Source organism: Hetaerina americana, unplaced genomic scaffold (genome assembly GCF_022747635.1).
Source record: "Hetaerina americana unplaced genomic scaffold, ioHetAmer1.1.p SCAF_4, whole genome shotgun sequence".
Classification (NCBI taxonomy): Eukaryota; Metazoa; Arthropoda; class Insecta; order Odonata; family Calopterygidae; genus Hetaerina; species Hetaerina americana.
The window spans coordinates 48,243,270-48,269,818 of record NW_027286985.1 but is presented as its reverse complement, the minus strand read 5'-3'; the positions used below and the strand labels follow the sequence as shown (position 1 = coordinate 48,269,818).

At 37.1% G+C, this 26,549-nt stretch overlaps 1 protein-coding gene across 2 annotated transcripts in view; it reads right to left on the bottom strand.

Annotated features, from left to right (window-relative positions):
* The window catches only part of SA1 (stromal antigen), a 70,185-nt gene extending 43,919 nt beyond the window's left edge, over nucleotides 1–26,266 (bottom strand). For both annotated transcript variants that reach the window (XM_071589618.1, XM_071589620.1), the window contains exons 1-12: nucleotides 26,061–26,266; nucleotides 25,484–25,664; nucleotides 24,577–24,730; nucleotides 14,714–14,834; nucleotides 12,705–12,922; nucleotides 10,896–11,069; nucleotides 9,906–10,110; nucleotides 9,563–9,788; nucleotides 8,819–8,972; nucleotides 7,353–7,501; nucleotides 7,013–7,235; nucleotides 5,653–5,871 (exon numbers count right to left, since the gene is read on the bottom strand). In XM_071589618.1, coding sequence (XP_071445719.1) covers nucleotides 5,653–5,871; nucleotides 7,013–7,235; nucleotides 7,353–7,501; nucleotides 8,819–8,972; nucleotides 9,563–9,788; nucleotides 9,906–10,110; nucleotides 10,896–11,069; nucleotides 12,705–12,922; nucleotides 14,714–14,834; nucleotides 24,577–24,730; nucleotides 25,484–25,662 — 2,022 coding nt within the window. In that variant the 5' untranslated portion in view covers nucleotides 25,663–25,664; nucleotides 26,061–26,266. The remainder of the gene's footprint in view (nucleotides 1–5,652; nucleotides 5,872–7,012; nucleotides 7,236–7,352; nucleotides 7,502–8,818; nucleotides 8,973–9,562; nucleotides 9,789–9,905; nucleotides 10,111–10,895; nucleotides 11,070–12,704; nucleotides 12,923–14,713; nucleotides 14,835–24,576; nucleotides 24,731–25,483; nucleotides 25,665–26,060) is intronic.
* Between the last annotated feature and the right edge of the window lie 283 nt (nucleotides 26,267–26,549).

Here is a 26,549-nt window from a genome sequence, read left to right as displayed (position 1 = left end):
AAATTTGCAATATAATAATATCATCTCAGTTTCTGTAAGAAGTTCAGCTGTAAGAATTTAGGAAAGTTCAAAACTACATCGAAACAGTTCAGTTCAGAACAATCACTTGTGGCATATGTTTACATTTCCCAGATGGTAAAAAAAAGCATACGGGCAGAGGGTAAAGAAAGCCAGAAAATCACATCCCTAAGGAATGAGCACAGGGAAAAACTTTCCACAAAGATAACAACATATTGATATACAAACAAAAATGTGAATGAATTTAACAAAAAGGGGATGCATATGTATGAGACCAATAGAGCCCAATTTGCTCTTCCGTTATTTCAGTTCAGAAAGCAAGTTGAATGTTGCAACCTGCTTTTATGTTCCTTAAAAAACAAAGCTACTTGACGAATAAGATTTTTTCAGTTGACATATTTTATTCTGTAAGCTAAATTCAATCATAGGAACAACCGCTGGCTTGCCCAAGACCCTGAATATGTCCCCACTGTTTCCAGAACAAAATTTCTGGCAAATGTTCAGAGCCTAGGAGTTGTGTCCAGTGAGGATGATGTCATGTCACCAAATTTCTATATCAAAGGGGAAAAATCAACAAAGAAGTTTATTCATGTGTATTGAAGCAGTGGATGAAACTGTGTCATCTGGAAGGTCATTCGTTTTCCAGCAGCCCATACGAGTCATTTGATACAAAACTGGTTGTCTGACAATTTTGTTGTTTTCGTCCCAAGAATTCTGGTCTCTCAACAACCCAGATTTTAATCTGTTGGAATACTACGAGTAGAGCATGGCCAAAACAGTCACCAACAAGTCCAGACATTTCAACATCGCATCATTGAGAGCCATCATTGAAATGATATTCGCCAACATGGACCGTACCATGAGAAAATGGGCCCGTGAATGCTTCAGATTGAGAATAGAGGCCATCATTCAAGGAGATGGGGGATATATTGAATAAATGTTTTGATTATGATCATATAAACTATTTAGCACAAAAATTTTTGTCAACATTTTTATTTTTGTAATACAAAAATTGTTTGGAAAAATTGTTTAGCAATTTGTACAGATGGTCAGTCCTTAAGCAATTATGTACACTCATACAACACTGCAGTGTGTCCTTTTCCTCAATCTAAAAAAAACTTTTCTGTACCATGGTGAATGTGTACATTATTTTGACAGGAGAAGAACTTCTAATCATTTGCGATTTTCACTATCTTAACCCTACCAACAGTGATTTAAAAAATTAATATGCCATCCAGAAAAAAGAGGCAACTTAGATGGATGCCTGTTTGCTTGAATGTTATTTAAGTTAAATAATTATGTATTTGACTTGGTGATGAAACTCCCTAATATTTTCTCCTCATACTAACTTTTCACAGCTCATTTACTTTCCATGCAACTTTGAGATTTCAATTAGACAACTTAATCCTTAGGGACATTAAACATTAACATCACACATCCAAAACTTAAAAAAATAAAATAAGCCATGCAATTCCATAAGCATGGTCATCCAATGTAAATGTGGAATAGAGGACAACTACATTATAGTGGTCAGCCGAGGAGAAAGGTCGTGTTCACCGCTCCTCCCGTAGTGAAAGCATCCGTACCTGGGACCCAGAGCGAGGTGCAATGGGTAAGGGAAGCGCTGTTGAAGTTAAATGCATAGTGTGCAGTAAAAAACTGAAAAATGGTGTCCAGTGCCAAGCATGCAGCTGCTGGTACCATTTTAAATGTACTAAATCCAAGCTGGAGGATTGTGTAAAAGAGGAATGGAAGTGCTGTGATTGCGACATTCAGAGGGGCCGGAGACTCTTGAAGGAGAGGGAAATCACCATTGCTGAGCTGCGGGCCGAGTTGGAGGAATCGAATAAGAGAATTAAATCTCTTACTGCCGAAAATGAGAGGTTGCGAGCCGCCGCGGCGGAGTGGAGATCGCCGCGTACGAAGAGTGGAAGCAAGCGAGAAAGGAGAGACGGCGGAGGGGCCAACGGCGGAGCGACGGAGGCGGCCAGCCCGGCGAATGGCGGACGTTCGGGAGCACCCCAGGCGATGATAATCGGGGATTCCCTTATACGTTTTGCCGGAGACCATTGCAGAAGGAAGGGAGCCTCCGTTCAGTGTTTTCCGGGTATTGGAACGGAACAATTGGAGAGGCAAATCGATAACATGAGTAGTCGTGGAGAAGAAAAAGTAGTGATTTTACATGTTGGATCCAAAGACATCAAAAGTGCCAAATCTGATGACCACGTAACCGGTTATATATGGGACCTGTGTACCGCTGCCAAATCAAAGTTTAGTAATGCAAAAATTGTAGTGACAGGTATTATTCAAAGAAGAGACGTGAACTACAAAAGAATCAGATACGTAAATGAAGGCATAGAATGGGTGTGTGACAAAATGGGGGTTACCTTCATTGATCCTAATTGTCGAATAAGTGACTATCACCTGGGACGGGATGGTATTCAGTTGAATAGAAAAGGATCATTTTTATTCGCGGAATTGTTAAACGAAGTTGTAGAGAAGATCACCAAACGGGGAAACTACTAAAGGAAACCAGAGATGTTCACCGGACCTGCAAAGAGAGCGGAGTTGAGCCAAATGCCGATCCAGGAAGTGACATACCAGGCAGTAATGGGTTCATGCAAGGTAAGGGCTTAAAAGTTCTTCAGGTCAACTGTCGCAGCATAATCAATAAGCGGGATGATTTTCAGACCTTGGTCGAGGTCAGCGAGGCTGACATTGTAATAGGAACGGAATCTTGGTTGAGTAGTGACGTCTTCTCGAATGAAATCTTTCCGAAAGGCTTTACAATATACCGCCGAGACCGAGATACGAGAGGAGGGGGTGTTTTTATCTGCGTTAAGGAAGGCCTTCGTAATGTACTAGAATGGTCCGATAAGGACCATGAAATGATCTGCGTAAAATTATTAAGCGAGAATAACAAAAACTTCTTAAACATCATTGCCGTTTATAGAAAACCCACCGATGGCCTCCAGGTAATAGAGGCCCTTGCCGCCTCGTGCGCGGAAAACCCAGGTAGTCGAACCCTAATAGCGGGGGACCTTAACCTCCCCAACGTTCATTGGAGTGGCCCCACGGCAAGAGGTGGCAAAGCCCAAGAGCTCGCTAATCGTCTCATTCAAAGAGAGGGTTTTACCCAAGTTGTAAACAAGCCCACAAGGGAGGGGAACATCCTTGATGTGTTTCTAGCTAGACCATACAATATGTTCTCGGAAGGAGAGGTAATTCCTGGTATAAGCGACCACTCAGCGGTATGTATCAATATTCAATGGGAATTCCGGGTACCCGAGAATAGGGTAGTAAGAAATTCGGTGTGGAGATACAGCAAAGGAGATAGCAATGGGTTTCGTACCTTGTTGAAGGAACGTTTTCAGGACTGGGCTTGTACAGGGGGAACTGTAAACGACATCTGGAACAGTTTCAAAGACATTGTCAACGAAGGGCTGGAAAAATTCGTTCCAAAAATGACTCTCAAAAGTAACACCGACCCCGAGTACTATAACTGCGCAATAAAAAAACTAAAGAGAAAGGCTAGGAGGAGTCACTCTATGATCAAGTATGGGAATCCATATCTGTGCAAATATAAATCGATAGTAAAAGAACTGAATAGGGAAAAGAGGGTAGCAAAAGAAGAATACTTAGTGAACATTCTCACTAAAAACGATACAAATAAATTTTACAAATACTTAAGAAGACGAAAAAACAGCCAGGTGAAGGTAGGCGTGATCCAAACCCAAGGGGGGGACATTATAACAGATGATGAAGGGAAAGCAAATGAGCTCAACAAGTGGTATGGAAGTGTGTTTAGCAAGGATTTCAGTGGAAACCTCCCCCCACGTGTTTTTCATGTTTGTGAAGGGGAGAACGTATTATGTCCGGGTGAACTAGTCATCACACCTTCAAAGAGTAATATTGTTATTCCTAAGTATATGAAGATCTGTGACCGCGAAGTTATGGACAAAGTAAAAAAGCTTAAAGTCAACAAATCGATTGGCCCTGACAACATCTCTGGAGACGCACTCAAATTAGGGTCAGAGGCAATGATACCATATCTGCGCACCATTTTTAACATTACGTTAAATAATCATCAAATCCCCGATGATTGGAGGAAGGCTTATGTAATACCAATTTTTAAGGGTGGGACCAATAGCAGTGTAGAGAACTATCGCCCGATTAGCCTAACGTCTGTAACCTGTAAACTAATGGAGAAGAAGGTCGCAAAATATCTACGTGACTTCTGGGAGGATAAGGACTGGCTATTTAAATACCAACATGGCTTTCGCAAAGGGTACTCATGCGAAACCCAACTACTTGGACTCTGCCAGGAAATATCAGACTGCTTAGACAAAGGTAAAGAAATAGATGCAGTTATACTCGACTTCTCAAAAGCCTTCGACAGGGTTCCCCATGACAGATTGTTAGATAAAATTGGAAAACTAAATATTGATAAAAGAGTACTACTATGGACGAAGGCCTTCCTACAAGATAGAACCCAGCAGGTTCGTGTTGGGCACAAAATCTCAGAAGAAACCCGCGTCACATCCGGAGTACCTCAGGGTAGCGTGCTTGGTCCTCCTCTGTTTCTTTGTTACGTGAATGACCTTGCGGAATGTGTCAATTCCAAAATACGATTGTTCGCTGATGACTGTATACTCTATAGGGAAATCAGCAGCAGCAGTGATCGCGACGTTCTGCAGGGTGACATAGATAACGTGGCTAATTGGATCAAAATCAACAAAATGGAGATAAACATTGCAAAAACTATCCACATCTCATTCTCCAAAAGGAAGGCAGGTGAGGGAAGGGTATATAAAATAATGGGAGAAACGATTGTAACAAAAGATAATTGTAAATATCTAGGGGTACACCTAAGTAAAGACTTAGGGTGGGGACTTCACACAGATTATGTGGTAGGCAAGGCCTTTAAATCGCTCCACTGGGTCATGCGGAGCCTCAAAGGAAGCACTAAATCAACTAAAGAATTGGCCTACAAAACAATTGTAAGGCCTATTGTCGAATATGCGACCACAGTATGGGATCCCTTTGAAATAGGGCATGTGAAAAAATTAGAAGCAGTGCAAAGGAAGGCTGCCAGGTACGTTTTAGGGCGACATAGGCAGACCGACAGTGTAAGTGACATGCTAGGCTCACTAGGATGGGGGTCACTAAAGAACAGACGGAAGCTGAATAGACTGTGTGCCATTTTTAAAATATTGAAAGCTGACGGAGGCTGGAAAGAACTGAACGAGAGTGTAAATAAGCCATGTTATCTCGGCAGGAATGATCACCCGCTTAAAATCAAATCTATTTAATGGCGACTATTTAATGACACTGTGATATGTTTTAAGAATGACTACTGTTTGTTATATCATGTCATTGCCACCCGGCTTATCGCCTAACAGCAATGTATCCCAAATAAATAAAAAATCTGCCCTCTTTGGTTGGTTTTGGTAACATAGATAATAATGCTAAAATTTGGACCCATAATGAAATTGAAATGTGTGTAAATGATATTCTACTGAAAGCTTAAAGGCTTAGATGGCTGGCTAATTCACCTTAAAAAAAACAATGAAAGCTACCCTCAGGTTGTTGGGTGTCAACCATTCAGGTATTTGAAATGATCTCTGTACATACCTTTCTAGTGGGACCCCTTCCCACAGGAGGTTCTCCAGTAGCAGCTTGCCGGATGCAGCATGCCATTATTTCAATTAGTGAGGTCTCCTGTCGGTCATCAAGGGGCTCTTCTGATGGACCAGCTTCTTCCAACAGAAGATCAGTCATACACTCCCAGTCTTTCATCATTTCATTAGATTCAATGAGTGAATCAACCAAATAAGCCCCGTGTTCATGTAACTATAAATGAGAAAAATTATGTAAGGAGGTACAAAATACTAACCTAATACATTTTAAGTTTAAATGGCCAAATGTTTCTTGTGTCAAGAAAATTTGTTACACTGAATATTTCCCTCTGTTTATAGCCCTTTGCTTTCTCTCATAGTGGGGAACTATTACGTGAGTATTGTAACAAGAAAATAAAAATTAATAAAATTGCACAGGAGAAATAAGTCATGAAAGCACACACTTAAAGAGTAAGCATGAATTTTTGATCAATGTTTTACTGAAGGCCATGTAGCATGCAGCCCCTGACGTTACCTTTGTGTTTAACAGTGCTTGAAAATAGACCAATAAATCCCTCAGCTATAAATTTGAGCATAACATGAATGATGAAAATATATATTTCATATACATATTTAATATACATATTAAGATAATCATAAATCATACAGATAATCATCAAATATTTGAAAATGACACACATTGTGACATTTTAACACAGTAAAACTTAAACGGGACCTTATTTTCTGAAGGCCTAATGATATTTTTTATAAAAAATTAATTTGTAATTGCCACAAGGAAATGCTACAGTCAATTTATTCAGAAAATAACTGCAGGAGTCAATCTCTATTTTGGAAACATGTATTATAGTAAATTACTGAATCATTGCAATAATTTTGTGCACATGTATACCTGTATATATTATATTTATATAAAAAACCATAAACACAGTAATCAACCCGAAGGTCGGTTTGGTAGGTGATGGTAGAGTTCACCCAGTACTAAGCCCGATGGCATGTGAAATTCACACATCAGAGTAGGGGGGCCAGTTCCTTTCCCTGTGCCGGTTATGGTTTCCCAGGAAGATTTGGTACCCGAAAAATCACAAAGCTTGGGTGGAGATGCCTTGCCAGGGAATCGAACCTGGGACCCTCCGGTCGGTAGTCCAATGCTCTACCCCCTGGACTACCGCGACCCATATTTATCTATATATATTATTTCATCATAAAAGCTATGCACCATACAAGACAATTCAAGTAAAATATATGAAATCAGCAAAATGTAGTATGAATTCATGCACATTCTTGTGACATTTCCCTGAAATACCTAAAGTGTGGTAAGGATTGTAAATTTAACTAGTCTTAATAATTTCACTTACTTCTGACTCAATGAAAAACTGCACAAGGTCACGCAAAAGAGGAGTATTTGGAAGTCTATGTTTCCCACGCCTTGTGCGCACACCTGCAACAGCTTCCTCATCTGGTACAAAAAGCCTCTCGTTAAGGAACTCTCCTGCAGCCTGCGCTACACCTCGGTGAGATGAATACACCAACTCATACACGTGTTCACAGTCTTTGTCCGTGAGTATATCCCTGTGGTGCCTATTATGGAATTGTTTGTTACAAATTGAAAGACAAGCATATATAGGTCACAGGCGAATAGGAATTAACATGCATGAATTGAGTGTATTCTTCTGAGAAAACTATAAAACCACTCACTTGAGGATGCTGATAACCAGCTTCACAGCTTGAACAGCTACATCATACTCCTTGTCCAACGTCATAGAAACAATGCGATCCTTGAATTTGCTTGTGAAGAGCTCTAGCTTTCCCTTCAGCTCCTCAGACGCATACAGAGGCTGGAGAGCCTGAAAATAAAAATGAAAAGTTTATCATAGCACCAGAGATTTGCACAAAATTCCTTACTACATAACCTTCCCCTATTTCAGGATTTCATCCAGCAAGGGAGTTACATTCGGACATAATCTTGAAAATGAACTGCTGCTACTCATTTCACATAACACATTTCAGTGGCATAATTAAATTTTATGTTGAGAAGTACAGCCAAATTATATTATTCTACAAGACTGGAGAAATGTCTTGTAACAAGTAGAACCATGACACAGAGAGTAGACTTATTTGGCCACAGTGGAAGATGATCCTCAAGGATTGGCATATATGATGCCTTAAGCAACATCAAATTATACTTCTGTACTCTGAAAAAATTTGGAACACTAAGTAATACTATGCAAAGAGTGTATGGTTGGCAATCTCAATTAAGCCTCCTGCCACAGTCAAGGATACGACAATGGAAATTTCAAGAATGTGCTGGCTTGCATGTGATACATCTACATCATACCCCACAATCCACCGCAAGGGCATGTGATAAAGAATGTTTATCATGGAGCAGTAAAAAACTTTCAAGTGAATAGAAAATGTATCTAGCATTGCAGAATTTAATTAGCTCTTCTCCAGAGTTCATCAGTACCTCCCCTCTAGCAGAGGTTGAAAATGTGGAAAATATCAATTACATAGGACACAAATTAACTAAATGCAAGATATAAAAATATGAAAATGCTCTTGCTGATTCTCGTACACAGGTGCACAGGGATGAATTGAAAGTTAATAAGGTTTGGATAAAATAACTTAAAAGCTAGTGATGGCTTACAGCATAGGTACAGCAAATACCAGTATTTTTTAAAGAGAAACTTATAGCATATCAGCACTACATTATTCATCTGCATGCATATTGTCTCCATCTCTTAAATTGAAGATCTTCACAGGGAAAATATCACTATCAACCAAAGACCTTAAATTCATGGAATGAAAAAGAGCTTTCAAAGCTTTTATAAGAGAAATACACAGATTTATCACAACAAAATAAAATTAAAAAAAAACAGTATTTGATAAAAAAAACACTATACTTAATACCATTGGAATACAATTGAAGCACTATACTTAAATATTATTGGCCCATACACATTACTCTCCAATTGTAAATTAATCCTAATGTAGACATTTTGCAAAAAGAGTGAAAATCATACTCAATGAAAAGATTTTAAATATATTTAAGAATTCAAAGTGCGATCCCAATTAGTTTTTTTGGCATAAAAACATTCATGGCACTTTAATACACAAAATGAATTTTACTACTCTGAAGATAACCTGTTTAACCTACCACTCACCTGAAGACATTTGAGGCGGACTTCTCCAACTTTATCATGTAATGTCCATCCAATGTATTTAAGATAGGAGTCATCAAGGAAATTTTGATGGAATTTCTTCATCCAAACACCAATTTCGGCCATGCATATGGATCTAATTTCAGGTAATGTGTCCCTGGAAGATATTTTAATAACATTTAATAAAAGGATAAGGTAAGGAATAACTTAGACATACAAATCTGGAAAAACAAAAAAATATTAGGCCATACTTCAAATATGTATACCTCCCTAGCAACTGAGAATTACAATCGAAAGAATAAAAAATGTTGGAAAAAAGTACATATTTAAGAGAGCTACTACCCAATGGATGAAACTATTGATGCCCTAAAACTAAGTCAGAAATAAATTACTAATGAATTGTCCATTTTAGGAGAATCAGGAAAGAGTCCCCTTCAACATATTTATACTACACATGCTCCAATAAAGGCTGTGTGCAGGAATATGCATGCTGAAATTTCCAATAATTATAACTTAGGCATCAACTTATGTGAATATGGAGGCTTCTGCAGCTTCATTCAAGTAATACATCAAACATTTTAAGAATCAGTTGACAAGGAATTGCTAATAATGCTCAATGTTTTAATCCTACTGGATTTACCAGCATGATATACATTATCCACGGTGAAAACATTGCTTTGTAGCTTAGAGGAACATTAGAACTTTAACAGACATTATTATTAATTCAATCTTCCTACTCAAGATTACCTGTATCTGTGTACAAAAACAGACTTGAACATGTAGGTCAACATATTCTTTATTTCATCCATGTTTTCTTCCAGCTCTTGTCTCTTGGCCATCAAAGATTCAAGTCGATCAGATGCTCTTTTATCCCTTGCCTTTTGCCTCTCAGCTTCATATTGTCTTTGCGTATTGTCTAAATTTACCGACACCGTCAGTGCCACATCTACTAAAGCTGTCATTAGCTTCATAGCTTCAAAGAGAGAAACATTATCATTAATTGGATAAATCAGGTATCATAAATCAAATAAATAGGAAAAAAACAGATCTTAAAATGTCCATGTCGAAGTGATGTGGAATGCATACAAACCTGCCAATGTAGCAGTATGTCTAAATGCTCGGACCTGAGAATCTGATAATCCCGTTAAAAGGGATATAACATTGTCCATAAGGTACTGGTCATAAATAATTGAATACTGACACTGTTTCACTAAAACTTGCACAAAATCACAAAAGTTCTGTCTAAATTTCTTCCACTGTTGTCCAGTCATGATGAGGGGATACTCGCCACTCTCCTACAAGAGCAAGAGAGAAACCATTAGGGATGCCTTATCAGGAAGGCTAATAAGTGACAGCTTTTCTGGAGATAATACTGGATAACTAATATCCAAAGATAAATATATCTAAAAAAACAATTTAACTTAAAATAATAAAATTAATAAAAATATTATTGAAAAAAAAGGCAACTCTCATCAAAAGCCCTAATTAAAGCCATCATAAGGCGTTTCCAAATTCACCTACATGCATATACTCTCTTTACTGCAAATTTAACACAATATTTACTTCTTCCATTATACTATAGACTGCAGTTCCTAGTATTTATATTAGTTAGTGAGTTCCAAAAATACAAAACATACTTAATTTTAGTTGTTGATAACTCTGCACAGTAAAATTTTTATTTTCATTAAAATATGAGAGAACCTTCAGTCTTACTGCTCAGATTCGGCCTAATTTGATTTTTATTATTTGATTAATTTATTGAGATTTATTTAATAAACTTGATTGAAAAAAGATCTGAAGATTCAAAAGAGTTTACCACAACCGATAAATTAAGTTCAAAAACTACTTTTTGATATTTGATTATCATTTGAAGATAACAAGCATCAGGTTAGTAGCTACATATTAAAGATAATTATCTTTTTGATATCCTTCAAAATCTAAACAACCTCTATAATGACACAAAGCCTAATAATGGTATAACATCGAAGCTGATTGGCTGCAGTCATGAGCCATGATATGCTTAAAAAGTCAATTCAAAACACTTAGGTACTTTACCTATGACAAAACAATAAAACTTTACCTCATCAAATTCTTCAGTCATTTTACGGATGATAGCAGCATGTTCCATGCTTGCTTGCATATCGGGTGAAATCTTTCCTTTGCATCCAGAGGCATTAATAAAAAACTGCATCAGAGACAGAAGAGCACCATCCCTATCTGCTTTGTAACTCTCAATCCAGTCATCAACCACTTGCTGCAAATAGAGAGAAAATGAATTTCTTAAATGTAATGAACTGAAACCATAAATTATCTACACGATATAAGCCTATACTAGAGTGCATGGCAATGGGCCAATTGTACACCAGGCGTGGACCATCATGGACTCAGCCAACACAATTGTATAACAATGCATTTACTTGACCCAGTTAACAAAAAATTCAACCTAACATCGGACATTAAAGGAAGTCATTCAATTCTATATACTTTCTCCCTCCCTTCATTTCATCTAACATGCCCATAATAAATTGAGTAGCTTCAGTCGTGATATGGTGGAAGTCGAACATAATGAATAACTGATTGAAGCACTTTTCCACTTGATAAAATTTTTATTTTATGACTGGGTTTCGATGTATTACATCATCATCAGTAATACATCGAAACCCGGTCGAAAAATAAAAATTTCATCAAGTGGAAAAGTGCTTCAATCAGTTATTCATTATGCCTATAATACTATTCCTTCCCCTTTCTTGTTTGTCTAATGTCCTCTCCTCTATCGCAGTCTTCAACATCCCATTCCCAATTAAAACACTATGAAACCATCTTTCCGGCCTCCTTTTGATTTCTCCCAACAATTCTCCATCTTCTCCAACCATGCCCAACACTTCCATGTTTGTTTTCCTATACTTCAATTTCACCTTTTCAATTCTGATCCACACTCACATTTCGAAAGCCTATGATCTTATCCTGCCCATCTACTCTTTATTTTATGCAATGCACTCATTAATTCCACCCAATTCACTTTATTAAACACTTTTACAAAATCTAGGAAACAGACAAATACCAAGAGTACAAGTATGAAAGGCAGATTTTTCTCAAAAAAAAAATTCGGAATGATAAATAAGAGCTTCAAAGTATACCTCATTGCTAGTTAGACATTTTCACCCATCTTTCAGGCAACTTGTGGATACCACACTAGTAAAAATGATTCCCTTTTGCTGTGAACCATTCATCTCGCCATTTTTTCACATCTTCGTATGAACCAAAGCGGTGCTCAGCAAGTTTGAGACCCATTAATGCAAACAAGTGATAGTTAGATGGAGCCAAGTCTGGTGAATAAACCACATAGGGTAGGACTTCCCAGCTGAGTACTTCCAACCTGTCGCGCACTGGTTTTGCTGTATGCTATGGAGCATTGCCACGAAGAAAAATATGTAACCTCTTTTGGTATTCTGGTCTTTTTTCAAGCAACGAACAATTAAAATCAAACAATTGTTGTTGGTAGCATTCAATATTAACCCTTTTACCAGGTTTACCAGCTCATTATAGACCACACCCTTTTAGTGCCATCAAACACAGAGCATCGCCTTTCTACCAAAGCCATTTGGTCTTGCAGTCGATGTTAATGGTCCTTAAAGGTATTCATATTAAGGATATTATAGTTCATTTAAGTAGGATTACACAATATTTATATGGCATTGTTTTACACCTGAGGGATTCCATTAAACGTCATTAAAATATTTAGGAATCAACAGTCACCAAGGAATCACGAAATAGATGGCAAAAATGCTTCAATTTGACATGTGTCAAATGGTATGGATTTTGCCTAATCCTGAGAAAAATTTATTGAATTTTCATGAATTGAAGTTTTCATTTAACCTTAATTACTCACCTGTAAAGATGCTCGCCCAAGTCGAATAACAAAACATAAACTATTCTCATCTTCAGAAAGTGACTCTGTAACAGGCTTCTTGTTCTGACGTCTCTTTTTGACTGGCTCATCCGGTGAGCTACATGCCGCTGCTGCAGCTGCTACAGCTACTGCAGCAACAACAGCTGCTCGTCTCACTGAGTGAGCTGTGTTTCCTCCAGCTGCTGGAGTAACTGCAGCTGTAATTGATGACAAATATACAAATTACCAACTTTATGTTAAAAGTGTAGTGTAAAAAAATGTAAAGTCTTTCATTTTAAATAGCCATTCCATGTGCATTTTGCGTGGTGGGAGAGGTTATAGACCACCAGAGGGTAGAGTGCAGGGCTTCTTGAATTTTTAAGGATTGACTCGAACTGCATTCATTCACTAATACAATTTATTTTATAATTACTACTTAAATTTATGATGGTGTACAGATGCTGGCTAAATAAATTCACATATTTATGTACGTAGAATATGGTAGTATACTGGGAAGAGTGTTGGCCGACTGACAGGAGGGCCTAGATTCAATTGTGTGATGCCTCTGAGTGCTCACCTTCACCCAAGCTGTGTCATTTCACATGTACCAGATCTTCCTGGGAGGTTGCAGGAAACACAGGGAAAGCTGCCCCCCCCTGCCCTGATGTAGGAATTTTACAAGCTGTTGGGCTGAGTACTGGGTAAGCTCTACCTCTCACTTGTCAAACAACCTTTGGGTGATAACATTGACTGGGCTTTTAGCCGTGTAGAGGGAGAAAAAAGGAATTTTTACGAGTAGAAGTCTTCAAGTTGTCATTTAGGTGTGTCTGGTGAAGTGGTATAAAAAATCATTGGGAAATATTTAGGCAAAAGTCATATTATATACATCAAGAAATACAACACAGGTCTAGTGCTTTGTAAGTTTTTGCTCAAGAATTAAACCGGTTCTAGTGGGACAGTAAGATGTAACAAAAAAAATGCCTTCAATTAATGATAGCTATGGAGAAATAATATCCTCCCTTTTTCGCACATGTAAGGAGCACGTTTTTCGAGAGTGAGCTATATCAAAAGGGTTAATGATAATGCGGACTTGCACAAAATTTTGAAGTGTCGGCCAAAACAAATACCTCTAGATAGTTTTCTGATAAAAAAGAATTAGGAATGTATCATAAATAATAAACATATTATTTTGATTTTTTGTTGTTATAACTTGAGTTTGCATTCCAGGTTGATTCATTCTGCGATAGAATGAAAGATAAAAATGATCCACGATCCTGAACAATATATTAATAATTTTCTTGAAAATAAATGAAAGGACTAACTTTGTAGTTCCACACGAAAACGATTTATTCACACGACCCAGGTTTCGAAGTAAAACTTCATCATCAGGTAGATGAAGTTTTACTTCGAAACCTGGGTCGTGTGAATAAATCGTTTTCGTGTGGAACTACAAAGTTAGTCCTTTCATTTATTTATAATGAATCGGTTCCATAAAGTTACGCCAGAAACCATTAATTTTCTTGAAATAAAACTAGAATATAATTTATGTTTTTGGTATGGAACTGATTATCGTATTTTACATTAATTTATATGGGCAAAATTGTTCCACTAAATCAGCATTTCGTTTCATGAGAAAGATGCCTGAATGAATTATGTTCATTGCACGAGGTTCCACAGGAAATATCAGCAACAAATTACAAATAAATATTTATTTAACAAGCAAATGTTGAGCCCATATTGCTGAGAAAAAGTTAATACTAAGAATTCCTAGTGATGTATGTTCAAATGATATATTACCATATCATGAAAATAAACAAAGAACCAATAGTAACTTAGTACAGATAATATTTGCAAAGATATCATTAGGACAACTCTTAAAAAGTCTTAGCAGATCTGTGGACTTTATCAGTATCCTGAGATGGGTCAACCAAGTTTTTACCGAATGCATAAGAAAACAAAACACGAAAAGAACACACGTAGCACATTACTTATACATTCCTATACCTCACCTCTTTGCCGACCCCGTGCAGTCCTAACAGGTCGTGTACTCAGGGATGGTGGAGGTGGGGTTGGTGGCTGTTCAAACTGCTCATTCTGTTCATAAGTGCCATTTCCTTGTACTTCAGGCACCTAAAAATCAAGGAAGAAAACAAGGGGAAGAACGAAATTATTAATATCAGCTAAAATCTTAGGTCAATGTTTAACAAGCTTTATTGGTATTTCTCCTCTACCAAAATATTGAGATCAATAATCCAAATTCACTGTTGATAGGGGAAGGATAAGAGGTCAGTCTACCTGGAAATTCTTTTCAGCTGAAGTGGTTTTGTGGAATGAAAATAAATAGAAGAGCATTAATTACCAGGGGAGGCAACTGACATCTAAGACCATTTACATCATTAACAATAGGTGGATAATTTGTTAGGAGTGAGATAGATAGGAAAAGAGTAACTGACTTCAGTAATAGCCCACTCTTAATGATAGACACCAAGGGGTTCACAATTTAACGTCCCATCTGCAGTCAATGGGCCCCTAGAGTGGGAAGCCATTATATTAGCCACTGAATCATCTCAGCATCTTGAGCAGTATAGAAAACAAAAAATTGAGTGCTAAAATTTTATAACTACTGAGTGTCTCATTATAAAGTCCCTCAAACATAAAGCTCCTCTGTACTTCTCATTACATACTAATCATGTCACTCACAGTAACCTGAAAATACTATGTATATAATCCTCCAAGATTCGGAGGGTACATTTCAAAGTTGGCATTTATTATTATCGTTCTTATTCTTTGAATTGAGGATTTCAGTCTAGCAACTGCCAATCTAGTAAAGGCTCCTAACAGTGATTTCTTGTCTCAAATACAGATAAGCAGTTTAATCAAAACTCCAAACATCTGATCGGCCACCATTAAATTAATTACTGCAATATTTTCAATTATTTAAATAGTTTTTCTCTCTAAGGTAACACAATGATGTCTAACACAATTTCAATAATGTTTTTTAAACATAGGTTAAGGTCTGAATTTTCCCAATAAAATTCATCTTTTACTATCAATTTGTGAAGCCTACTGATGTGAAACATTTGAATGACTTTTAAAGTTATATCCCTTAGCTTCATAAACAAATGTATCACAAAAAGACAACTCATTTCAGTTAGATCAGTAACATAACTGCCAGCTGGCCAGCATCTCAGATAGATGCTGTTATTACAGCATTTTTTTCACTTGCCCTACTTTAGACATGAAGCCAGGGCATACACATCTAATGGGATAAAAAAATGCTAGGATTTCTGTCTTGTAGTATTCTCCAGGAGTGAGAAATTTTGGGAGATGAGTTCGTCAGGCATAAACTCCATAAATAGTTCTGGGCATAACAAATGCAAAGTTAACTGTTTACTACAATAGTACACCCATTAACTTTTGAACATTGTTTAGTTTGCTGAAACCCCTCTTCCAGAATAAAAACAATTTGGGACAAGAAAAATATTGAACACAAAGGAAGGAAGAAGCATCATAAGTATTGAGCAAGCGACTGACAGAATATCACTAGTAGAAAAAAAGCTGAACCAGGGAACTCAGTCATGGCCCAGGTATACACTCTACCAAGCAATCACAGGAAGGAAGAGGTCGACAGGGTATATCATCAGTTACAGGGCATAATTGCAGGAGTTCTTGGAGGGAAATATTTGATAGTGATAGGCAACTTGAATGTGATATTAGCCAAAGGAAGATATGATAATTAGGTATGATAATTAGGTATGAGACTATGGTATGGGAATAGTTTAGGCAATGGAATGTATAAGAATTAACTGGCACACTAAGAAAAAAGTTTTAGCAGGCTTTAAAGAAAATCATGAGTGGGAAGAGAGAGCTGGATACTACCATAGGGGCAAAATGGAAACATAAAAAAAGGGTATTTTAAAAGAAAAAGTGAAACAACATAAACAGTAAATAGGAAAAGGACAAGGAGACCTTAGGTAATGAATGAGATGATTCATAAGACTGACAAAGAAAATGGAAGAATGTATATACAGAGCTATATAGAAGGAAGTAAGAGTTATTATTAACGGAAAGTGTGTAAATATAAGTCTATATCCATCTACTAACATATGGTAACAACCAATGACTACATGGAATCATAATTGCCAGTGGCTAAGAGATCTGTTCAAAAAGTATCATGAATTTTGAATTTCTGCGGGTTACGTATATTTGAATTTCGATTTTTTGTGGCATTATGTTGGTACTTATGTCTCTCCTTTATGCCGAAATGTTTGGCCATTTAAAATGTTCCATTAATTGTTAATAGCTGTTTTGCTTGGACATGTTTCGGCTTGTATTCGATTTTTGCCTGTTCTAAAAATTGGATCAAAGAATTTGTATCAAATTTTGGGCGAAAAACAAAATTAAGTGAGTGGACGCATTCTTAATGTTGACTGTGGCATATGTAGAAGCTACTTTGGACCAAAGCAACGCTTATCGGTGGTACAAAATGTTCTCAGAGGGCCGAGAAGATGTTGAGAACGAAGAGCGTGCCGGACGCCCGGGCACATCAACAACAGACGAAAACATTGATGAAGTGAAGAAAATAGTATTGGCCAATCGTTGAATCACCGTTAGAGAAGTTGCCGAGGACCTAATCATACCAATTGACTCGTGCAATTCGATTTTTACCAATTATTTGGACATGACATGGGTTGCATTGATACCAAAATTGCTCAATTTTGACAAAAAAGAGCAAAGCATTAACATTGCTAATGACTCTGCCCACGACGACCCAAATTTGCTCCAGTGGGTAATAACTGATGACGAATCATGCTATGGTTTATAGTTATGACATGGAAACTAAAGCTCAATCATCCCAATGGAAGCTGCAGCACGAGCCAAGACCGAAAAAAAGCACGCCAAGTTCGGTCGAATGTGAAAATTTTGCTTACAGTTTTCTTTGATTGCAGGGGTGTGGTGCATCATGAGTTCTTGCCACAGAGTTGAACAGTAAATAACGAATATTACCTGCAAGTTATGTGAAATTTGTGCGAGGTAATCTGCCATAAACGCCCGGCTTTGTGGAAGAACGGAAATTGGCTTCTTCACCACGACAACGCCCCTGATCACCCATCATTACTTGTGCACGAATTTTTGACCAAAAACAACACACTAATGATGCGGCAGCCACCGTATTCGCCAGATCTGGCCCCCAGTGACTTTTTCTTGTCCCTGAAACTGAAGAGGCCCATGAAAGGACGACGCTGCCCAACGATTGACGGAATAAAAACTGCATTGAAGGAGGAGCTGAACAAGATCACAAAAAATGATTTTTTGAAGTGCTTCGAGGATTAGAAAAAATGTTGGCACAAGTGTATATTATCTAATGGGGATTACTTCGAAGGGGACTAAATAAATATTCATGAATAAATATTTAATTTTTGAGAAATGCAAAATCACGATACATTTTGAGCATACCTTGTACTTCTACCGAAAGTATACAGATGATTAGAGCCAGGTGTTCGAAATTAATTCCAAACAACAAAAGGATAAAAAAATAAACAATATTTACAAGCCACAATATGCCGCGTTATTGCTTTTTCGCTATGATTTGTAAGTGAAAACAAGACAAGTTTGAGTGCCCTTTTATTTGCTATATAAATTAAATTTCAGCTAATCAAATATAAAAAAATAAGAGAATGAATGAACTAGAATTTTCTTGGTTTGTTTGCTTTACTTCGCTTTGTTAGTTTTGGCACTAAGCTGTTCTATAGACCCTCCAAGTTCTATCAAAGTGCCACCTATATGGTGATTGTTACAAACCTGAATTGAGTTAAGCTTTGGTAATTCAGAGTTTTCTCAAGAAAATTACCCATGGAGAAGAAAATCGTATTCAGCAATATTTAAGCTAGAAGTCATCAATTTCATGAAAGAAAAAGGAAATCACAAGGCTGCCAGGATTTATCCACTAATAAATCTGTGAAATCAAAGTTACGTTCTAGTTGGGAAAAGTAGATTATGTCTGGTATAAGAGACTACACAGAATCTGGAAGGATTAAAAGAGTGTCTTATGAAGAAATAAGCCGGTGGATCTGGAAAAGTTGGCAGGGTGTCAGAGTGACTTGTGTAAAAAATGGATTTGAAAAATCGCAATATTTCGCAATATTTCAATGCCAGTGCTAGAAGATAAGGAAGGGGAGATGAAATCACTAATGTGTAGCAGTAATGATATCACTAATAGATAGAAACATAGAATACAATCAGGATGTATTCATCTGTTTCGTAGATTTTGAGAAAGCCTTTGAGAGAGTGAACTGGGTAAAATTAATGAATGTATTGCAGTATATAGGAGTAGATTAGATGGATAAAAGACTTATTCACAACCCGTACATGTTTCAGACAGCTCAGATGCAAGCCGCAAATGGAGAATTTGGATGGGCGGTGTTAGGAAGAGGAGTAAGCCAGGGGTGTCTATTATCACCTGAGCTGTTCAATGGGGGAGTGGAGGAAATGGTAAAGAGAGGCTTGGGAAGATGTGGAGAAGCCAGAAGATGCAGGAATGAAAGTTGGTGGGGAAATCACAAAATCGGTTAGGTTTGCAGATGATCAAACTTTATTTTGCCCATCAGTCAAGGAATTGCATGCATAGCTGAGTGCATCGGACAGGCAGTGCAATAGGAATGGGATGAGAATAAATGTGAAGAAAAAAGGTTATGTTTGTTTCTAGGAAGAGAAAGGCTAAGATAAGTATAACATTAGGTGTTCATAAACTAGAGCAGGTTGGAACACTTTACCTATCTTGGAAGTTTTTGGAATAAGATGGTCAAAGCAGTAGGAACATAGTGCTGTGCCAATGCATCACCTGAGTCCATCCAAAACCTACCGTAACAGGTGGCTTTCCAATAATATTATGAACATGCAATAACCTAAACCTATGTTGTATTTGAACACCTTAGCTTTTTGCATCATAGATGAAGGTCCAAGTGCATTATCACGTTAAAATAGAATATTAAGAGACAAGATTTGGAAGAACTTTAATTTAAAAGAAATTTGAATTAAATCCTAAAGAAAACCAGGATGAGCTAAGCATTTTGATTTGATTTCCAGTTGACATAAATATTTTCCCATAGGAGTTCACAGGGTGATATTCTAGCATTAGGCTATCCTTACATTCACCTTCATTACTTGAATTCAATAATACTGTAAGATACTCCTACGTAGTAATTACATTGAGTAATGGTGCTGATTGTTCCTCCTCTAATCACATTTTTTATTTTATTTTAAAATATTATTCACATACAGCAGTAGTGCCATTTTACAGTAAAAAATATAACAAACATGAAAGAGGACAAAAGACAATAACAACGAGAACCAAGCTTGGACCGGGGAAAATTTTAATTTACTGAAAGGTGGGATAAAGCTTGGGTGGTGAAATTGTTGCATGATAAGTGAAAGGGGACAACAGTGTGGGGGAGTGAATTTAGAAGGGAGGAGAGGCAAAATAACAGTGAGCGCTTGGTGAGAGATATTCTAGGAATAGGCAGATGGAGTAGGGAGTGGGTGCGGGTGGATCGGGTTGGTATCCTGAAGTTGAAGAAAGATAGCAGTTCAGGGCAATCAATAGCCGAGTTTAGGGTGTTGAAGATGTATGCAGGGTGTTTTAGATGTAGGGCGTTTGTATTTTTTCAGGATCCTGCACTTTAATTTTTAAAATCTCCTCATGTGGCTCATAACTACATAACCCCACAGAAAGGGGACTTTGTTGCAAAATAAGAGTCAAAAGAAAATTAAACAGTTAAAAAATTAATGTACTTAATCTATATATATAAAGGAGAGTGTTTGTTTGTATGTATGTAATTTGTTTACTTTTTTGCTGTCATAGAAACAGCATTTTTCCAACTATGCCAGCAGGATACTTTTGCAAGAACACTATTGTATTCAGAAGTGCCGAGATACTATACGTGGAATACATCAAGGAAAGTCTTTTGTAGAAGAAAAATGGGCAACTTTGATCCTGAGAATAATATTTATTCATGTGACGCATTGGGCCGAGTCTACACAGTCCATCCTAACAACGCCGAATGTTATTTTTTAAGAATGCTTCTACATACCATTAGAGGACCTCGCTCATTTGCAGAATTAAGAACGGTAAACGGAGAAATATGTGAGACATTCAGAGAAGCTTGCCAGAATTTAGGGTTGCTAGAAGGAGATCAACACTGGGATGACTCATTGCGAGAGGCCAGTTTGATTTCTCTTCCAGGACAAATCCGAATTTTGTTTGCCATCATAATAACCTCCTGTAATCCATCTAACCCAAAAACACTATGGGAAAAATATAAAGAATCAATAAGTGAGGATATACTGGCTAAAGTTCGAAGTGAAAATCCTACATTGGATATTACGTTTAACTCCGACATTTTTAATAAAACTTTGATTATTTTGGAGGAAAAGTGTATCACCATGGTTAACAAGACTTTAGTGGAACTCGGTCTTTTTGCACCTGTACAAGATCAACAGGGTGTATTTTATCCAGATTATATACGTGAAACTAGCTACAATGTCTTAGACTTAGAAGCATACATCGCGGTTAAAAAGCCACTTCTTAATGAAGATCAGAAATTCGCGTACGAAACAATAATGGATCAAGCAGATAAACAAGAAGGAGGTATCATTTTTCTTGATGCTGCTGGTGGCACGGGAAAAACATTTTTAATTAGTTTAGTTCTCGCTGAAATCAGGGTTCATGGAGAAATTGCTCTAGCCGTTGCATATTCAGGTATTGCAGCGACATTAATGGAAGGAGGAAGAACAGCCCACTCTGCCCTTAAGTTGCCACTTAATATTTCCCGACAAGAAAATCCCACATGTCATATAAATAAAACAAGCGGCCAGGCAAAATTTCTTATAGAATGTAAATTGATAGTATGGGATGAGTGTACGTTGGCTCATAAAAAATCTCTTGAGGCCCTCAACGCAACACTTCAAGATCTTAGAGGAAACTGCAGTTTAATGGGAGGAGCTCTGGTACTCCTGTGTGGAGACTTCCGTCAAACTCTGCCTGTCATTCCAAAATCGACTCCAGCCGATGAAATTCATGCCTGTTTAAAACATTCTGTTCTATGGAATCATGTCCAAGAAATTAGCCTTAAACAAAACATGCGAATCCTCTTAAGAGATGGGAATGCTCAAAATTTTGCAAATCAACTTTTGGAGATTGGAGAAGATACATTAGTTATTGAAGCATCTGGTATGATAAAATTGTCATCAGATTTATGTGTATCGGTGAAAACTGTCCGCGATATGATACAAGCAGTCTATCCTAACATTAATCAAAATTATAAAAATTTGGTTCGAGAAAGAGCCATTCTTGCTCCTAAGAACGATGATGTTAATGAAATTAACAAGGAGATACTAGCCATGCTGCCAGGAGACGTGATTGAATATAAATCGGTTGATACCGTAGTGGATGCTGACGAAGCCGTCAATTATCCAACGGAATTCCTAAATTTACTTGATCCAGCTGGATTGCCACAACATCGCCTTATACTTAAAGTAGGATCTCCAATCATTTTATTGCGAAATTTAGATCCACCAAAACTCTGCAATGGGACACGATTGTGTGTGACAAAATTGATGAAAAATATAATCCAGGCAGTCATTTTAACTCTAAAAGGAAAAGGTGAAATAAATTTTATTCCACGGATACCTCTAATCCCAACTGATCTTCCCTTCAACTTTAAAAGATTATAGTTTCCAGTCCGGCTAGCTTTTTCAATTACCATTAATAAATCACAGGGACAGTCTTTAAAGTTTTGTGGTGTTGATCTAAGATCGCCATGTTTTAGCCACGGGCAACTTTATGTTGCTTGCTCCAGAGTAGGTTCGCCTAAAAATTTATATATTCTTTCTCCTGGATATGAAACAAAAAATGTAGTTTATAAACAGGTGTTAAATAAAAAAGATTCTTAAATTTGTATGAAGTAGTGTATTATTGTACTTTATTTTGTTGTTTTTATTTATGTAGTATATTTATATTACTGTTTCTCCCTAACCCGTGCAAAGCCGGGTATTCAGCTAGTATAACATAATGCACACTCCTAAAAATAATATTGATTCATATTATTGTAATTTATTTTTTGTGTTAACTTTTTCAACTTCATACTTTATGAATTTCCACGTCCCATCATTAAAAATAGGTTGAAGTTGTTTGCTAATGACATTACAGTTTTTCTGGTATTCTTCTTGCTTGTCCTACACTATTTTTTCTGCAGTTTTTCACTCTTCATGCATGTCTTTACATTAACCAAAATGTACATGTATTCTCTTCTCCAATTGCCTATTGGTCTTCAGCACTCCACCACCCCTCAATCTTTCCTCCACCCACTTTCCTGTCTAACTTGAATTTAACCATGTTCTCTTACCTTCCCAAACAATAAACAAAACTTTGCCATTCACGCTCCAATTTGCAATTGCTATATCTATTAGACTTTGTCATATTTGCATCACAGTCACCTCTATTCCACACTCAAAATCTGGCATCATAAGGCAATAGTTAAAATAATACAACCATACGATCCTCATTAAGGTATTTACTAATTCTTTCAACCTTGTCAGAATCCCTACCAGTTCCCATGATTACTTTTCTACCTGATCCCACTTGGGTGGACTAGTTTTTCTTCAACATATCCCAACAATATCCTCATCTCCTCCCTAGAAACCTCACCTCACTATAGAAAAATTCCACTTTTCCACCTCTCGAATTTCTCTAAATCCTCAAACTGTTTAACTCCATCTTATAAATTCAAAGAATGTGGTAGATACTGTAAGAGCCATTTTTCAAGGTGTACTATAATGCAGAAATTTCACTGAATAGACAATTATTTGCCTGAACCAGGATCTAAAACAGATTTATTAAATTTCCAGGAATCAAGGATTCCAGGTTTTAATTTCAGCCAAGGCAAATGATTTTTACACTGATATTTCTGTATATGTCACCACTCTTTCTGACTTCATTCTTCTCAGGTCTACGTTAAATTTCTTCCACATCCTCCTCTCTCTCTCGCTCATCTCTTCAGTGAACTCTGGAGATCTGGTCTTTTTCCATTTATCCTCCCTAACTTTTCCTCAGAAGCACCTTTGTACTTGGTTTTTAATATATTCTATTCCCTGTATCCTCAAATAAATGTTTTTGAAAGTTTCTTGCTATCCTCTACTTACATCCCCGTCCACATTTCACTATCACACTTCTTATCCCTTCTAATTCTTTTGACTTTTAAACTGCATCTCATTAAAACTATATTATGGTAAAAATAAGCAAACTTTGCAAGCTGAAGAGACTATTAATAAACTCTTGCCGAACCATAATTTAATGCAATGGTAAATTATTGTAACTAGTGGAATTTTCCATCAGTATCCATGGGACTTGAATGAATATCCGCATACATTAAATCTTATCCATCTCGCAGTGGTTAGGACCTTTAAATACATGATTTCTCGCACTATGTACTCTCACTTTAAGTTTAACTTCAATGAAGAGAAGGGGTACAGATATAAATGTCTGACTAACCATGACCTAACGACTTTGTCCCCGACATAAGATTTTCCTTGATGAGCCAAATTTAAGATAAACATTGCATGGGACCCTTCTACTTTCATCTCACCACTGTTCAGCTGGTAAACATTGCTATTCCTGTGGTATAACTGTTATAAATCAGAAGAATTCTAATTTCCTTAAGTGATTGAGGCAGTATCATTACTAACTGCAGTAGTATTTGTTACACTGCTTTGGGCGAGAATGATTTGTTCACCAAATAAATAGGTTATCACTACTCAATCCAAGATGGTCATCTCAATAATGCTGCTGCCTCCACCGTTTCATTCAAAACCTTACCTTTGACATTGTCTGAAGCTGGCACTGTTGATCAAACTGTGTCTCAAAAGGCCCGGCCGGAGTTTGAGGTTGCTGCACATAGTGTGAGAGATGTGACTGAGGAGGCACTGCATGAAGCTGCACAAGACCATCATGCTCTCCACTAGTGTCAAGCCTGTTTTAAGATTAATTTTGAAACGTTAGAAATACATCTTAAAATTATTAATAATACAGTAAATGCAAGTAACTATTATGAATATGATTTTTAGTGACTGCTCAACCTACTTCTCTTTTCAATCATAGTAAATTTTTTGTCACAGTTCAAGAATTTCATACTTTTTTAAATCAGATAATTAGCTAAACCTTATCAAGATAGTCCTCAGGCATTGCTACTTTCTACTGCTCCAGTCATGCTAGTACTATTTCTTCGATAGTTAGCATTGCCACTTACTTCAAAGAAAAATCTTAATGGTGGGTATTTCATTAGACTTGTAATGGCTAATTACCCAATTGTAAACCGAATTTATTTAAAATGACGACACTCAATTATGCAGCCAACTGCTTATATTATTTGTTGATGATAACAATGACAAAAATAAATACCAATCACGCTAAAAGTCATAACGGATACACATAGTTATCACAAAATGAGAAACACAAGTAGTCGGGTCATTGTCATTATTTTCACTATCCAAGTAAATACAAGCAAGGGTCATTTAGACCACTTCTTACATTAGACTCTAAAACAATGCATACATTTTGCTCTAGGCAAAAAAGGCAGGCAAATTCATAGATCCCAATGCTAAACAAGTTATCACTATGCATAATTGTACAATCTATATTTGTGAAACAAAACTCCTTCGTAAATATTCTCATAAAAAGAAGATTGAATAAAACTATTGGTCCAAATATGCAAAATAAGCCTTACCCTCCTTGAGTAAGCGGGGTCTCTGGTTGATTTGAATAGGGGGTATAAGGCGTATACGGCTGCTCAAGACCATCAGTTACACCATCACCAAGAGGGGTCGCAGGAGGAGAAGAATCATACTCAGGGGGAGGAGGCTCATCCATACGGATTCGCTTCCCACCAGTTCTTCTCTGCATCATATCTATGAGACAATTCATTAATTGAAAACATCATACGCAAGTTCAATCATACATAGGAAATCAAACAAATGCAATTAATTAAAATATCACGCGCCAGGAAATTACAAGGAAAGCTAATTAATGGGTACTTCAACAGTGATGCCACCAGCGTAACCATATGTCATTCAACTTACAAGGAACCCAATGCGCTAATATCAATTACTTTACGCAAAATTTTTAAGATTCGCAACCATTGCAGCGAACACACATTTAGGAGAAACTGCAATACCTAAGACTATGCCAATACTTTGATTTTATTCAAAATGTACAAGGATTTACCAAATAAATTTTACGATTTTAACAAATAGAGAAGCAAACGAAAAATCTAAAACGTTTTTGTAAATAACTTACGACCTTACCGGGGCAGAAAAGATGTCACCTACACAATAATAAACACTTCCCTCTTTCTTCCGCAGGAAGTTATAGATTTCACTTTAAAAGAAACACAAATATCACGCCAATCAGACCCACGAATACGCTGATTAGACTTGGAGAAGTTAACAACATTATGATGCGGCTACTAACGGAATCGCGGTAAAACCCTTTGATGAATACAGCCGAATGGAGTGATAGTGCTGCCCTCAAACCACTCTCGGCCTCCTTGTCACTCTGATAATGTGCAATCGCGCATGCGCAATGACGACCTGGAATTAAGTCTTCTAAATTTGAATAGTAGTTTCAGCAGCTATACCCGTCCATGCAGGATAAAAATTATCTTCTTCTTTTTAATATCTTCGATTTTGTAGAGCTATGATATCGTACTGCATCAATGAGAAATATTTCAGGTGAGCGTTGAAATTACGACGACCGCCAAATTCCGAAAACTTATTTCTATTGGCTAAGATGTT